Raw genomic sequence first — 17032 nt, 5'->3', positions numbered from 1 at the left:
ACTAGCGTTAATAAGGGAACGTGCAGATTAATCTTCAAAAACCACAAAAAGATGCCAGAAAGAAACGAATCAAATCTTTGTGTCCTCAAGACATTGTGCCCGTCGAGGAGCAATACCCGTCACTGTAGTGCCCTAAGCCCACTGTGGGTAGAGTAGACCGAGTAGCATCAGGCGGATAACCTCCCCCCCCCCTCTAGTGTGACGGACGTACTACCCTGAGCTCAGAGGCGTAGCGACCCTTCCCGGCGCCCGAGGACAGACTTTCAATTTGCACCCACCCCCCTCAAACTTTCGATTTTCACCCCCCTCAAACTTTCAATTTGCGCCCCCCCCCCCCCCCCCCCCCTCAAACTTTCAATTTGTTTTCAAACCCATTTTGGCGCTCTAAGGTCTGCGCCCGGGGACATATGTCCCCCTCCCCCCTCGCTACGCCTCTGCCTGAGCTTACCAGTATCATTCAGCTCTGAGCTTGAGTGTACTGTGCAACGTATAGAGCAAGGCACATAATCGAGAATTTCTTATTACATTTGTAGGATTAAAACCGAATGAAATTATGGACTGACAGTCAAAATAAATTTTTTTGAAGGTGACTACCAAATCAGAGAGACAAAACTTATGCCAGCCAGAGGCAAAATACATGTGGAGTTGTGTTTTTTTTTTATCATATCTCGCTAACTTAATCTCAAGCTCATGTATTTCTGTAAGTCGTGTTAAGTACTAACTAGCACATCCTTTCAAGACAATATAACGCATGTATGATGCATGTATGATACATATATTTTCCGCGAGGGGCCGACTTGCAAAATGTAACAGTCTTTTCAACAGAACACAGTGTTAGAAAAATGCAACTCTATACGAGAACTTGGGCAGTGATAATATGCAGGTACTTCTCATTCACAGGAGAGTCAGAACAACTTACAAGCAGGCAGTGGCGTAGCGAGGTCGGGTGTCACCCGGTGCGGCACTTAATGGTGTCACCCCCCCCCCCAGAGGCATAGAGACCCTTCCCAGGGACAAACTTTCAAATTTTCGATTTGCACCCCCCCCCCCTCAAACTTTCGATTTGCACCCCCCTCGAGTTTTCGATTTGCACCCCCCCCCCCCTCAAACTTTCGATTTGCACCCCCCCTCGAGTTTTTCTCTATATATTTTGCTATTTTTTGCCTTGGTGTCACCCCCCTAAATGGTGTCACCCGGTGCGGTCCGCACCCCCCGCCCCCCCCCCCCCCCCCTCGCTACGCCCCTGCAAGCAGGTACTATGAAAACTGTCAAAATTTCATGTGATTTTTGTGCACCATTACAATACTTCCTCTATACTCTCAACTCTATATACGAAAGTAAAAAATTGTTTTAAAAAATTACATTTAGACATAGATCTACAAGGAAAAAGTAATAACCCATAGATGTCTATAACACCAGTTCGGTGGCCGGAAAGAACCGCAACGGAAAAAAGCGCAACGGAAAAAAGCGCAAAACAAAAAGCGCAACGGAAATAAGCGCACACGGAAAAAAGCGCAAAGAGAAAAAAGCGCACACAGAAAAAAGCGCAAAGAGAAAAAAGCGCAAACGGAAAAAAGCGCAAAGAGAAAAAAGCGCACACAGAAAAAAGCGCAAACAGAAAAAAGCGCAAACGGAAAAAAGCGCAAAGAGAAAAAAGCGCACACGGAAAAAAGCGCAAAGAGAAAAAAGCGCAAACAGAAAAAAGCGCAAAGAGAAAAAAGCGCACACAGAAAAAAGCGCAAACAGAAAAAAGCGCAAACGGAAAAAAGCGCAAAGAGAAAAAAGCGCAAACGGAAAAAAGCGCAAACAGAAAAAAGCGCACACGGAAAAAAGCGCAAACGGAAAAAAGCGCAAACGGAAAAAAGCGCAAACAGAAAAAAGCGCAAACGGAAAAAAGCGCAAACAGATAAAAGCGCACACAGAAAAAAGCGCAAACAGAAAAAAGCGCAAACGGAAAAAAGCGCAAACGGAAAAAAGCGCACACAGAAAAAAGCGCAAACGGAAAAAAGCGCAAACAGATAAAAGCGCACACAGAAAAAAGCGCAAACAGAAAAAAGCGCAAACGGAAAAAAGCGCAAACGGAAAAAAGCGCACACAGAAAAAAGCGCAAACGGAAAAAAGCGCAAACAGAAACAGAAAAATGCGCAACTTGAAAAAACACAACGAAAAATGTGCAAAAGAATTTTCATTAAAAAAATGATGTCTAGTACCGTTTACGAAACTTACGAACTTCGCCGATACTTTTTTGGTAGGTAGTTTGGTAAGTATGTAGGCGGGTAAGTGGGTAGGTGGGTAGGTGGGTAGTAGGTAGGTAGGTAGGTGCGTCATGATGTGAAAAAATATTAAATACAAAATTGTTATTTTGGTGCGAATGAATGTTGTTACGAGAGATATGACGAATGCATGTTTGATGACGCGGATGAAAGAGAGTGAAGTTTTGCCATAGGTAACGGGTTGTTATAGTATGCAAGCTAGGTAGTTCGGACTAGGGAGAATGTGAAAGATACTTCGTGTAATGTCGATAGTTTTATGTTTATACGAGAATAGTAGTTGAATAATTATTGACCAAGAAAATAATAGGCATTGTGTAAAGTGATTATCGCCTGTATCGTGGTGATGGGAATGCAGATGGTAGTGGTACGCTTTAAATGGTAGTAGATCACGTGATCAAACACGACACTCTCACAGCAGCCCTAACAGTCATGTATAAATGTGTCATCTAGTCCATATGGTCTTTGTGCTAAATTTCTCTTTTGCACATTTTTCGTTGTGTTTTTTCAAGTTGCGCATTTTTCTGTTTCTGTTTGCGCTTTTTTCCGTTTGCGCTTTTTTCTGTGTGCGCTTTTTTCCGTTTGCGCTTTTTTCCGTTTGCGCTTTTTTCTGTTTGCGCTTTTTTCTGTGTGCGCTTTTATCTGTTTGCGCTTTTTTCCGTTTGCGCTTTTTTCTGTTTGCGCTTTTTTCCGTTTGCGCTTTTTTCCGTTTGCGCTTTTTTCCGTGTGCGCTTTTTTCTGTTTGCGCTTTTTTCCGTTTGCGCTTTTTTCTCTTTGCGCTTTTTTCCGTTTGCGCTTTTTTCTCTTTGCGCTTTTTTCTGTGTGCGCTTTTTTCTCTTTGCGCTTTTTTCCGTGTGCGCTTATTTCCGTTGCGCTTTTTGATTTGCGCTTTTTTCCGTTGCGCTTTTTTCCGTTGCGGTTCTTTCTGGGAACCCTAACCCACAAGTTCGATCTATGGGAGACAACTAGAAGTATTTTAGAAATAACTCGAGATTTACACAAGTATCGCGATATTTCAAAAATGAATTCCCGATAGCGAATATCTATTTTTAGATCGCACCGCCAACTCAGCTTACAAAATTTCCACTAGATTCTCGATTGCTAGATTCTTTGATTTAGTTTCTGCTAGAGATCAAGATTCTAGGCTAGATTTAGATCTATCTTTTAGATCTTTTTTAAACATATTGTAGTCAGTGCCCAAATTGATCATTCAAGAATCTATAGAGTTTGGATTATAACCTAAACCAAAAAGAAAATTCCAAGAATTCAGAAGGTTGTTTAATGTTTATAGTAAAATAAGTTATAGTTTATAATATTTATTATTTAATATATTTATTACTAGATTCTAGATCTAGATCTAATAGAATAGATCTAATACTGATAAATAGTTAATTTAATAATAGATATAGCCAGCCTATGCCTAATATAAATATTGCCTAATAATAGGGCCTAATAATATTAAATTATTAATAGTATAAATTTAAAATTAGGCTTAATAATAGTTACTAATAGTCAATAGTTAATAGGCAGATCTATAATTTTAATTTATTTATTATTTTTTAGGCTATTTAATATTTTAATATACAGTAGTTATAGTACAGTACAGAGTGAGAGTACAGAGGTAAACCTACTTAATAGATCTAAAATCCTCAATCTATATTCACGAGTAATGAGTATATTCTCTTTTGATAAGTCAATGCAGTAATTAAATTGTTTTGATCAAAATAATGTATTATTTGATCTTTAATAGATGTATAAATGATGTATTCCTTCTTCCTCCTCCTCCCCACCCCCAAACAGTGAACACACAGAAAACAGCAAAGAAAAAGAAATGTCCAACCGTATAACCGAACCTGCTGATGCTAATGAGTGTCCTTTGTTCCACTGTAAATACTTGGGATCTAGAAATGTTGCAGAAGGTGTTAACTTAGATTCTTTACAAGAGCCCCTAAGAGATATATATGTCGAATCATATAATGGTGAAAACTTGGAAAAGAATGATGTAGTTACAGTGAAGGAAGATGACATTGTCTTCAATGAAGGACAGTTAAATGAAAACAAGTTTCCTTTTACAAGTGTTGTGCTTGTTGAATCTGTCAAGTTTATAGTTAAAAATAACAACAGAGGAGTTTTTGACTACATTGATGAAAGCAAAAATCCTGTTAATAATGCGTATGCCTTCACCTTAAGTGCAGACTTACAGAATGTAGCAGGCTCACATAATCCTCTGATCTGCGTAGTTACAAATGATTCCCGTTGTCATGTTTTTGCTCTAGATCACGATCATGATGTATTGCATTTAGCAGCTTTGATTGGCTATAAAATTGCAGGTTAATTTTTAAAATTTTCTTTTGGAAAAATTAAAAAGTCGCAAACACTCAATTTTAATGCCAATACATTTTACAATGTGACAACATCTTTATTATGGTGCCTTTAAGATTTAAAAATAAATTCAAATAAATCAAACTATGTAGTATCAAGGCAAATATTTTGATAAGAAAATTGGATACATTTTTTTACAAGAACCATTATTTTTAAATTCTTTACATCACAAAACAATAGTCATAATCGAGCCTGCTAAAATGAATACTTGCTATTAATATTTGGCCTGGTTAGTAGGATTATAGGTCTGTTAGTGTTTATTTGCATTTAATATTTAGTGGGAGTTATATATATATTTTTTGTATTGTTAATTCTTATTTTACATTTAATTATATAATAACATGACTGGTGGTATTTCTTTTAAATTTTTATTAATTAGAAATGTTACTCTTTTTTGTAGCAAACTTTATTACCTTTATTGGTGATTATATAAAAGTAATTTCAATATCTTTTACTGTCTCATTTAGACCATAAACATTTTTACAACTAGGTCTACAGAGTACTGATCTAAGTGGAATAAAACTTATTTCAAATAAACATTTTGTAAATTACTTTGACAATTTTTAATGAGTAAAATAATTCAAAAAGGTTAATATTGTTGAAATTTCAGACTATATTCTCATTAGTTTGACCCAGCTAGCTAGCTTAAAGATCCATTTATTTGGAATGAAAACAATATAAAAACCTAGAACAAATACACAATTTTGTTTGATTTAAAAAAAAATACATAACCAAACACATAATCATAAGGGTTTGTGCAATAGCAACATTTAGAATTTATAGATGAAAAAATAATTGATGAACTTTTTATTATAATGTAACTTTGTTGTATTTAAGATAGTTATTAATCTAATAAGGCCGATACAGTAGTTGGAATACAGGTTTTGAGCTATAGGAAATTGCCCCTGAGAATTCTAGTGAGCTCTTGCTTATTCCAACAGGAATGATGTGGGATGATGGTGCTCATGCAGTATAGTTATAGATAGAATAGTAGTGTGGTTTATACCCAAGTCCTGTCATTGACTGCTCAACAGATTGATCCTACTGCCCTCGATTCTAATGTTGAAAAGATATGTTAATGTAATACCTGCAATCATCATTCGTGCCCAAGACACATGAGCATAGATTTCATCTGCTTCAGAGACCTCTGCATAGGATGGGATAGCGTTTTCAGCACTATGCTTATCCGCCTTAGTTTCCCTAACGTCAGGTACCCATCAGTGCTGGTTGGACTAAGCCACGTTCCACTGATTTGAACCTGGATTCAAACTCGAGACTCTTGGGTTAGCAATCTAGGTGTCTACTGCTAGGCCATGCCATCCCATAACCTTTGCAATAGTTTAATATTCAACAGAGTAGGGCTTACAGTAGCAAAATAATTTATTTTCAGATATAAATGTTTTTTGTTAGACATGTTTTTTCTCTAATGGTGTGATGGAATCCCCCCAAATAATTCAACATGGTTTTTTTTGTGTGCCATGGGAATAAACTTTATGGTGTTTTGCCATATTGATCACTATTGTTTTGTTGATATCTTTTTTCTTGGAAATTAAACCTAGCTAAGAATAAATGACTTATTTTTAGAACATAATTATTTTGAATATTTCTGGCTGTTAAATTTATAGTTTATAGTTTGTAAATAAGAAATTTCTGTTTGATTGTAATAGCATTTTGTAGCTAAAATATTATCAACAGGAAAAAAAATTATTTCTGAAGAAATTGTAATTTAGTTTTTTGTCTTGTGTAATGACTTTTTAATTAGCTTATAGTATAGATCTAAATAATTAATTAAAAATCTCATTTTTCTACCCAAATTTTTAATTTGTCATTGCTTATATGTTTCATCCTTAAACCTTCTTGTTGGTGCTTGACATTTTGATGGTTTTTATTTGCATACTATTGTCTTTTACACATCAGTCTGATATTTCAAAAATATTTTTTACACAAAGTATTTACACTGTAATACTAAGTACCATTTTTATGTAGCAATATTAAAAATTTGTAGTATTCGTGTAATGTTTTTTTTTGTTGGACTGGATATTAATTCTAAATTTTAATTAATGTACTGAACAACGCCATACTGACACTAAAATTTAGTTAGAACTTTAAAAAAAAATTAAATTTCTTTACTTCTACAATGAATTACTGTCATTATTAAGTCATAAATTAAATAGACAGTTTTTAAATTTAAATTATTATTTGTTTTAGAAAATGTTTTACTTTGAGCTTACTATCTTTTTAATTTATTGTGAAATAAAAGGAGGAGCAAAAAATTGTTTTCTGTCATTGTTTACAATTAGTGGTACATTTCTTTTTTTTTTTACACAAACTTAAAAATAAAACAAAATGGGAGGGATGATGTTGAAATTAGAGGGAAAAAAAAACAAGGCAGGATAGAAGCAGGCATCAAAATAAAGATGGGAAAGGCAAGAACAGCCTTCAAACAATTAAAAAATGTTTAGGGTTCTGAATAAAAATCCACTCTATAGATGAGACATGGAGAATAACTCACAAATATGAAGAAAATACAATCATATTGTAACATTCCTCAGAAAGATACTTTGAATACGCTTGGTACAATGAGGTACGATGGCAGTGGACAAACCAAATGCCAGGTGTAGCAGAGATGGATTTGCCACACAAGCATAACAAGACAGGCCTTCCCCTGGAGTCCACAGTGGAAAAGAGGCCAACCATGGTAAAGACCTGGAGACGTGACCTGGAAGATTTGACTAAGAAGATTTGATGCACTTGAACACAGTTGGAGAGATGATACTAGGACAGAAATGCAAGTAAAGCTCTTATCAGCGGCCTAGGTCCAGGGAGGTCAATAGGCCAACCTAATCCTTCTCACATGGGACAATATGGCATGTTTGTGTGCATTGGCTGTCACATACTCTTCATTATTTAATCATGACTTACATGTGTGGAAAGCAAATTGAACATATATTATTATATTATTGTATTTGGCCTCAGTTACTGACCCTTTTTATAATTTTCTAATGTGAAGCAAAAAATAAAAACAACTCATTTTAGACTTCATTATAGATCTTAGAGTTTATTTGTTTGTAGAAACAAGGAATCTGAATAGATTGTGCATTATGCATGCAGTCTACTATATCTCCCAGGGTGTAGCATACATTTAATTTTATTACTCTCATTCAAACTGTAAAAGAAATGGGAAAGGACCGGCCTCTTCAACCACTCATTATAAACTATTAATTGATTAGAACACAAAGGTAAAATAATCTGAGGGTCCAATGATCATCAATTTGTGTTCAACTGCAATATTTATTAAAATTCATAATCATAGCCAAACACTACAGCTTGCATCAGAGACATAGGCCAACTTTACTGTCGATATGTAGTCTCCTAAAATGATTTCTGCTGCTATTTATTAAACATTAACACCTGCTTGATTTGCCAATATATATAAAAAAAAAAACACGTGTAGGCCTAAAACTGTTGTTGTAAGAAGGAAAATGAGTCTAACAACAGTTTTTTTTTTCAATTTAGCCTACATTAGTGTAAAAAATCTGGCACATTGTCGTCATTTCCGCTTTCTATCGTTGTAAACAAAGTTTGTAAACACCGAACAGTCCGTAGCGTTGTTAGTAGATTCTAATCGTACAAATACGCACTTTTAATTTTATTTTTAATGATTTAGCTTTTAAAAGAGAATACCATACTTAAGATGCTATTCAATCATGACAGACGACAAAATTGAGTTTACCTCTCTTAGTGGTAGGCAGTTTTTTTTTAAATTATTAAGTTGGGTAGGGTTGGAAGGAGGACTAGAAAGTAGAAAGGAGAGGGCTAGAGGCGGACCTGTTGTAAAGGAGGGGGTACTCACTGAAAATGTGAAAATATTCAAATTGGGGACTTAGGAGTCTTGGATGAATTTATAATCAACCCTTTAAATCCCAAACAGATCGTCCCGCCCCCCCCCCCCCCCCCCCCATGTGTGGCCTCAACCAACCGGTGGGCTCGTTGCATTGAGTTAAATAATAAATATTAAATATAGCCTAAACTTAAAACAATAATATAAACAATCTACTTTCAGTCGGTCAGGCCCCATGCCATCAGAAGTCATCCAGGATCATCCTAAAATATGAGCCTGTCATCTGGCTTCATCTGAAATGTCACACATTTTTTAGTGAAAAATCAAACATAGCAGTTAATGAGAATCTCCTTAGCTAAACTTTGCAGTGCATGATGAAAAAATTCTCCATAATGTATGAGAATTTTTATAATATTAGTGTTGTCAAAAATATTTATAAAAATATATTTAAATATTTTAATCTGAATTTTAAAACATTTTCCACCAATTGTACATTTAACCTAGAAAATGTTTTTGACTGTAGGCCTACAAACCTAAAATGAAATATTATCAAGAACATGTTTACAGAAGGGTGTTTGTGTTTATCCTCTGTTAGGGAAGCTCTACTTGCTACTGAAGTAAAAATCTAAAGAGCTGTATTGAGTACATCAGTCTTGTGATTAGAACTCAAGACTTCTGAGTTAGTTATTGAGTACTGAACTTATCTTTCTCTGTACTACAGATGGAACCTGAATCTTTTAATCCAAAAGCTGGACTAGCAAGTCCTTATGAGCTCTTTAACTTAACTCTCACATATTTTAGTTTTAGTGCTTATTTTATTTGTATTTTAGAAGAGAAGAAAGAATTGAACAGCCTGAAGCCAAAGGAGAAACATGTGGTGTCCGTCCCATTTGTCAACCAGTGCTACTCCTGGGACTGTGGTCTGGCTTGTGTTTCTATGATACTCAGGTAGTTCTTTCACTTTCTTTTAGTTTTCTGTACAGTCACTTACTTAAAACATTGTTGAGAGCTCAAGTAATGACCCCCTACATTTGGGGCTACCCCCACATTACTTCAATTTTTTAAATAATTATATCTAATGTCAGCTTAGTGTATTTCATGACACAATTTGTTTTTTACTGACAAGACTTAAAAAAAAAATTGAGTTGCCAGTTTGTTTGGAATATTCTTAGGCTAACTATGTTCATTGCCAAAGTGTATAGGCCTACATACGTCATAAATAATTCATGGCTATTTTTATTATAGTATCTTTTGTGCCTACTATCTCAGGTAAAAAGCAACACACTGGTACTAGCTAGACACCTCTATCACAACATTACCTCCCCTTACAACACTCAAACAAGATTTGATAAACATACTTGAGTTCACATATGGGGCTTGAGTCTGCAGGATGTCCCTGAGTCCACCCAGCTCTGACTCACGTTAGGAAAATAAAGACGTGCTGACCGCACTATATTCCCTTGTATATCAGGGTCATTGAAACAGATTAACTCTACTTCATCTGCCCCATTTGTCTTGATGATGCTGATACTCAATAACAAAACAATGTTCTTTGTTCAGGATGTTTAATGAGCCTTGTGATGATGTGTACACTAAAGACTTGGACTCACTACAGTGTGGAGAAAGGTTAGAAACATTTTATGTTAACCATAGTGGTCTACATGGTGGGATTGGTAAAGCTCATGGTCTCTAAACTGAACGGTCCAGAGTTCGAACACCTGGGCAGATAAGGCTCGATAGCTGGGAACGGCAACCCATCTAGGAAATAAATGCCAAAGTTAGACAATTTCTCTCTGGTAGTCTGTTCATAGTTGGACAAAGGCTGTGGAAACAAATCCAGAAGGAAAAGCAGGCTGAAGTCAGCGGCATATGTGGTGCATAACACGTGGATGCGTAATATTTGATTGTGTTCAAGGAAATCCCTTTCAAGATTTAAATGAAGAATGAAGAAGATGTTAAATGACAGAAAATATTGTAAAATGTTGAATAAATACTTTAATCTATGTGGACCTAGACCTATTGTTATATTTTTACTATTAGTTTTGTTGTTTCATTATTGTTAAAATTATGGGATAAGTGGATTTATGCATAAACACATTTTTTCTCTAGTATCTGGACAATTGATCTGGCTTATATTTTAATGAGACACAACGTTCATTCATGTCTGTATACCATCACTCTGGGAGTCAATGGGGATCATTGCAAAAAGGTAAGATTAATTAGAATTATCTAATTAACTGAGTGATTAGTTCAGAAGATTATTTTATTAATTACCTGATTAATCAGTTTAGACTTTAGAAGATTATTTTCTTAATTAGCTAATTGATCACTTACAAGGAATCTTATTAGCTTTTATTTTATCTTTTTAGATTTTTCTTTGATAATTATCTTATTAATATTTTCTTTTTCTTTTATCTTATTATTTTTCTTTTATAATATCAATTAAATTATTCTTTTATAGCATCCAGTACATTATCCTTTTACTAATTTTATATTTTATTTAACTATATCAAATTCTTATTCTGTCATTCAGTAACAGTCCAAATTCTGTTTGTCTGTTCAGTCATTTTACAGGAGTAGCTTCTCTGTTGATGAAGTGAGGGTCAAGAACATGTTTGACTCGGCTGCCCAGAATGGTGTGCTGGTAGAAAAAAAGTAAGTACTTCAACATTTTTTAAACTACTCCATTTTCTACTAATTTCAACTTTGGTGGCCATTTATTGAATAGGCACACTCGGAATACTGAAATAATTAAAAACATTGGGCAGATGAAGTATGAGTTCATCTGTTTCATTAAATTCGGCATATGAAGGGATATTGTTGTCAGCACTATACCCAGCCGTCTTTGCTTTTCCTAACATGAGTCAGGTACCCATCAGATCTGGGTGGACTCAGGGAGTTTTTACTGACTTGAACCCAGATTTTAACTTGTGAATTCTGGTTAAGCAGTCTAGCCCTGTAGCGCCATGCAGTGCCACAATATCCTTATATCTAATCCAGGGTTGAATAGCAAGTTAAGGGTAAAAAAGTGGGGGTGATGCCATGCGATTGTTTTGTTGCATGATTTACATTGGGTAATGCCCTGCTCCTTGTGTGTCAATTACAACATCTAGACTTTGTAAAGATTCTATTTGTTTAGAATATAGCCAGCTTACATCTTCTGTTAGAACCCATTTTGGAATATATTTTTTAGCTGGGCCCATGGTCTCAATATCTTTAAAAAAAAAGTTGTATTATCCATAGGTGTCTGTCTCTGGATGACCTTATCCAGCACCTCCAGAATAACAATCCATTAATTGTCCTGGTAGACTGGACGTTGATGAAGTGTTTGTGGTGTGAGAGCAAGGTAGGTACTGGAGAAGCTTGCATGATACATTGCTAGAAATGCTAGTAAAAAGTGTTCAGTTAAATTACAAAAAAAATTGTGTATTATTCTGCAATTCCACTTTTGTCAAAGTTTGTAGAGCTAAATTGAAAAAAGTAAAAAAATTAATTAAAAAATCTTATTAGAAAAAAATTATTAAACACATTGAATAAAAGAGCAGTGAACATGATTCTTTTCTTTCGTCATTTGTTTCCATTTCAATATTTACTTACATGTTGATTATGTGGCAAGTGTCAGCTATATATAGCTATATGAAATAGAAAAGGGCTGATAAATTTTAATTTTTAAAACCAAAATAAAAGCCTTTTGAGAATTTGTAAATTATACAGTAAATAAAATGTCGAGGAAAATATAATCGGCACACTAGAATTTAATTATTACACACACTTTGGGGCTTTAGCATTTGTTTGTTGTTGATATGGCTTACTACTACACAAGTCTAGTACATAACAAACCAGGATCACATTGAGTTGGAAATCAAACAAAGAATCCAAAAAAGTTTCAGATTGAAGTAGCATCAACTATTCTAGTGTTGAACCCAATTATCTAACCAATAATGTTGTAAAAGTAAAAGCTATACATATGGTTTTGTTATAGTTATAGTTAAATGAGAAAGGGTAGGTACATAGTTTTTAAAAAGTAAGATGAAAAGTATATAGATCTAGTTGCTGGTGAAATATTAATTAAATAACACAATACATAATACTCATATTAACTTTTTATAATGCCTTTTTGTTTTATTTGAAGTATTTATTTTCTTTTTAGCAAAGTAACATCCTTGTGTATGTTCCTCTTTTTATGTTTGACTTTTCCTTTATTTGTTCACTGGGGATAGGCATGTCTGCATTAGAGAGTAAGACCATGCCATTTCATCACATCAGTGGCCACAACACATTCTTGGTGTTGTAAATCTGCTACAACATATCTTTAAAAAGTTGCAAAACATTGTTTGTATAGTGGTTTTGTTTTGAATTATAACAGTTTGCTTATGACAAAATCCATTTCTGGTTTCAGCTAAGAAAGTGTTGGTCTTGTGTGACCTGCAACAAGGGGCCCTATCAAGGTAGGGATAAAACAATTGGTCTTTAACTTAAAAAACTTATGGGCTCCTTGCTTATGCTGATTACTATATAATTATCTTGATGGGTCTAAACTTCAAAGGCATGAAAAGTCCAGTAGCCAAACAATTTAAAACATAGAATGGAAATAATAACATGCAATGATCCACAAAATCCCCTTCATTGCAAAAGTCATTTGTGTGACCCTTGAGACAACACTGAGATTATGACGATATATATCTTAACTTATTTTAGATGTGACAACATTTATGACTGTAGACTTTCTGTAAAATTTCACGCACCTCTCAGAATCACTAGTCCACACTGTACGGTTTAAAAGCTGGTTCCTTAAAATATTACCTAAAATTGTTATATCTAGACGTTGTATTAATAGCTTTTCTAAAAAAAAAAAAATCATATTCTAACTAACCATAATTTTCTAGGTCACTTCATCGTGGTTTGTGGCTATGACACCCACAAGGCTTTGATTTTCTACAAGAATCCTGACTCTCATTTTCATGGTAAGTGTAGGGAGCATCTGCTGACTGGGCTGTTTGTACAGCTGATGTTTAACTGGGCTGTTTGTACAGCTGATGTTTAACTGGGCTGTTTGTACAGCTGATGTTTAACTGGGCTGTTTGTACAGCTGATGTTTAACTGGGCTGTTTGTACAGCTGATGTTTAACTGGGCTGTTTATACAGCTGATGCTTAACTGGGGTGTTTATACAGCTGATGTTTAACTGGGGTGTTTATACAGCTGATGTTTAACTGGGCTGTTTATACAGCTGATGTTTAACTGGGCTGTTTATACAGCTGATATTTAACTGGGCTGTTTATACAGCTGATGTTTAACTGGGGTGTTTATACAGCTGATGTTTAACTGGGCTGTTTATACAGCTGATGTTTAACTGGGCTGTTTATACAGCTGATGTTTAACTGGGGTGTTTATACAGCTGATGTTTAACTGGGGTGTATGTACAACTCATGTTTATCTGGGCAGTCACTACAGCTCATGTTGTATCACTTTATCCCTATCCCCCATATACATCTGTTGTATCATTTTATCCTTATCCTCTATACACTTGCTGTATCACTTTTTTCCTATCTCCATAGACACCTACTGTATGACTTTATCCCTATCCTCTAGACACCTACTGTATGACTTTATCCCTATCCTCTAGACACCTACTGTATGACTTTATCCCTATCCTCTAGACACCTACTGTATGACTTTATCCCTATCCTCTAGACACCTACTGTATGACTTTATCCCTATCCTCTAGACACCTACTGTATGACTTTATCCCTATCCTCTAGACACTTGCTGTATCACTTTATCCCTATCCTCTAGACACTTGCTGTATCACTTTATCCCTATCCTCTAGACACCTACTGTATGACTTTATCCCTATCCTCTAGACACTTGCTGTATGACTTTATCCCTATCCTCTAGACACCTACTGTATGACTTTATCCCTATCCTCTAGACACTTGCTGTATGACTTTATCCCTATCCTCTAGACACCTACTGTATGACTTTATCCCTATCCTCTAGACACTTGCTGTATCACTTTATCCCTATCCTCTAGACACTTGCTGTATCACTTTATCCCTATCCTCTAGACACCTACTGTATGACTTTATCCCTATCCTCTAGACACTTGCTGTATGACTTTATCCCTATCCTCTAGACACCTACTGTATGACTTTATCCCTATCCTCTAGACACCTACTGTATGACTTTATCCCTATCCTCTAGACACCTACTGTATGACTTTATCCCTATCCTCTAGACACTTGCTGTATGACTTTATCCCTATCCTCTAGACACTTGCTGTATGACTTTATCCCTATCCTCTAGACACTTGCTGTATCACTTTATCCCTATCCTGTAGACACTTGCTGTATGACTTTATCCCTATCCTCTAGACACTTGCTGTATCCACATGGAAGAATTTGACAGAGCCAGGAAAAGTGACGGCACGGATGAAGACACATTGTACATTTTTAATCAAACTTTTAGAGGTGAGAATATTTATCAAGTTAAAAGTGTTCATTATTTTAACTTTATTTTGATCCAATCAAACAATCTTCTGTAATAGAACTTAATCTTCATTAAGTTTGCAATGTTCATTAATTTTACTTTAGTTTGATCCAGTGAAGCGATGTTCTGTAATAAAACTTAATCTTCATTAAGTTCTGCAATGTCTACTAACAAATTTTTATACTGATTACTTTTTGCGATGTTTGTTAATTTAACTTTATTTTGATCCAGTTATGGGATGTTCGGTAATAGAACTTTATCTTGATCAAGTTAAGCTTTTTAGTATAAGAATTAGATACTAATAAACTTAGATAGTTTTCTACAATAGAACTTTATCTTGATCAAGTTTAGATATTTGGTAAAAGAATCATATACTAATAAACTTAGATAGTTTTCTGTTATAGAACCATATCTTGATCAAGTTTAGGTCGGCGTGGTCGAGTCGGTAAAGCTCATGGTTGCTAAACCGAAAAGTCTCGAGTTCGAACCCTCGGGCAGATGAGGCTCGTTAGCTGGGGACAGCCACTTTTCTAGGAGAGACAACTCCAAAATCAAACAACTGCTGCCTTGTAGTTTGTTCTTGGTTGGACAAAGGCTATGGAAGCAAATCCAAAAAGAAAAGCAGGCTGAAATCGGAGTCAATGGCCTCAATGGCGCATAACCAGTTGACACGTAATCCTTAATTGTGATGGAAGCATGGTCAAGTCGGCAAAGCTCATGGTTGATAAATTCGAAAAAAAGTCTCGAGTTCAAACCCTCTGGCAGATAAGGCTTGATCCCTACCAACACTAAATATTAAGAACGAAGAAGAAGAAGATCAAGTTTAGATATTTGGTAAAAGAATCAGATGCTTAGATAGTTTTCTACAATAGAAATTTATCTTGACCAAGTTGGAGAGTGTTGTTATATTTTGTTATTTGTTAAACATACTATCTTAATACAATGAATAGTTACTATACTTCTAAAGATAACATCTTTTATTTTCTCAGGGGGTATCGGTGACTGTGCATAATTTTAACACATCAACTCAGATCATCTTTGATGGATTAGCAGGCAGTCTACATGTTTCTATAACTTCAAATTTGTGAATTAAGGTTTTTAAAGGTTTTCTTCTATTTATTAAATTTATGTAGTTAAATTTGTTGAAGCTTGTCAGTCCTGATATGAGAAATGTTATACCAAGTCATTTATAGAGGACAATCTTAAGCTGGGAACTAAAAACTTTTGTCGTAAATGTTCCTTTTTACACTTTCAATGCATTTTCTACATGGAGCTACATAATCTATTTATCGTTTATTTTTTATGTGCCAAAATTTATGAATGAAACACTACAGTATAAATTTTAATTCAGCTACAAAGTAAACTTATGATTGATAAGATACTACAATGCAAACTTCTGATTGGTTAGTATAATGTTATGTAAAATTCTGATTGGTTCATATTATGTGAGTAGGCTTTTGATTGTTAAATATATTGCAAGGAAAACTCCTGATAGGTCAATACACTGCAAGGTACTACCAGGCTCTGATGGAATCAAAGTTTCTATGCAATATGAACAGACCTATGTTTTTTTAGTATTCTTTGTTAAAAAAAAATCTGCATGTTTTAATCTGTAATTTGTTTTTTTCAACTCTAGTTATGCGATTGCTGTTGTTTTAATTTAACCCTTAAAACCTGCTCAGAAATAACAAATGAAATTTTTTTTAATAAAGTATAATTATACTTTATTGACGTAAGCATTTTAAAACGAGAATTTCTATTGGTTAATTAAGTCGCTGCATACTCACCATTCCACTGATTTAATCTCTTCCTCAGGCCATATCGTAAACCCACTCATTCCAAACCCTGGTTTTTTTTTCAACTAGGTTGAAAATAACTATATATATATACCCATTGACCAGTTTTTCTCACAGCTAGTCCACAGCCCGCCTGGCATAAAATATTCAGTTTTTTTTGTACAGGGGGTCTGTTGACCGTGTGTGTGCGTGTCATGACAAGTGAGATGCAGCTTCAAACATTACGGGTAGATCAAATGTGAAAACCATTCTGTA

General features: G+C 35.0%; 1 protein-coding gene across 1 annotated transcript; it reads left to right on the top strand.

Annotated features, from left to right (window-relative positions):
* The first annotated feature begins 8223 nt into the window (after positions 1–8223).
* Positions 8224–16678, top strand: LOC131929471 (protein GUCD1-like). The gene is made up of 10 exons (XM_059285709.1): positions 8224–8396; positions 9324–9441; positions 10054–10119; positions 10603–10702; positions 11057–11148; positions 11737–11839; positions 12893–12941; positions 13380–13457; positions 14867–14962; positions 15971–16678. The coding sequence occupies exons 1-10, from the start codon at positions 8360–8362 to the stop codon at positions 15991–15993; spliced, it is 762 nt and encodes a 253-aa protein (XP_059141692.1). The 5' UTR covers positions 8224–8359; the 3' UTR covers positions 15994–16678.
* The last annotated feature ends 354 nt before the right edge of the window (positions 16679–17032 follow it).

This window comes from Physella acuta, unplaced genomic scaffold (genome assembly GCF_028476545.2).
Source record: "Physella acuta isolate Inbredline_101_S28 unplaced genomic scaffold, ASM2847654v3 ptg001636l, whole genome shotgun sequence".
Classification (NCBI taxonomy): Eukaryota; Metazoa; Mollusca; class Gastropoda; family Physidae; genus Physella; species Physella acuta.
This window is presented reverse-complemented; position numbering and strand designations above follow the sequence as displayed.

Excerpts from the sequence above, each read along its gene's own strand:
- LOC131929471 (XM_059285709.1), top strand. The coding sequence starts at position 8,360 with ATGACAGACGACAAAATTGAGTTTACCTCTCTTAGTG. Across the intron at positions 8,397-9,323 it reads TGAGTTTACCTCTCTTAGTG|AAGAGAAGAAAGAATTGAAC; the intron begins GTAGGCAGTTTT and ends TTTGTATTTTAG. Across the intron at positions 11,840-12,892 it reads GTTTGTGGTGTGAGAGCAAG|CTAAGAAAGTGTTGGTCTTG; the intron begins GTAGGTACTGGA and ends TTCTGGTTTCAG.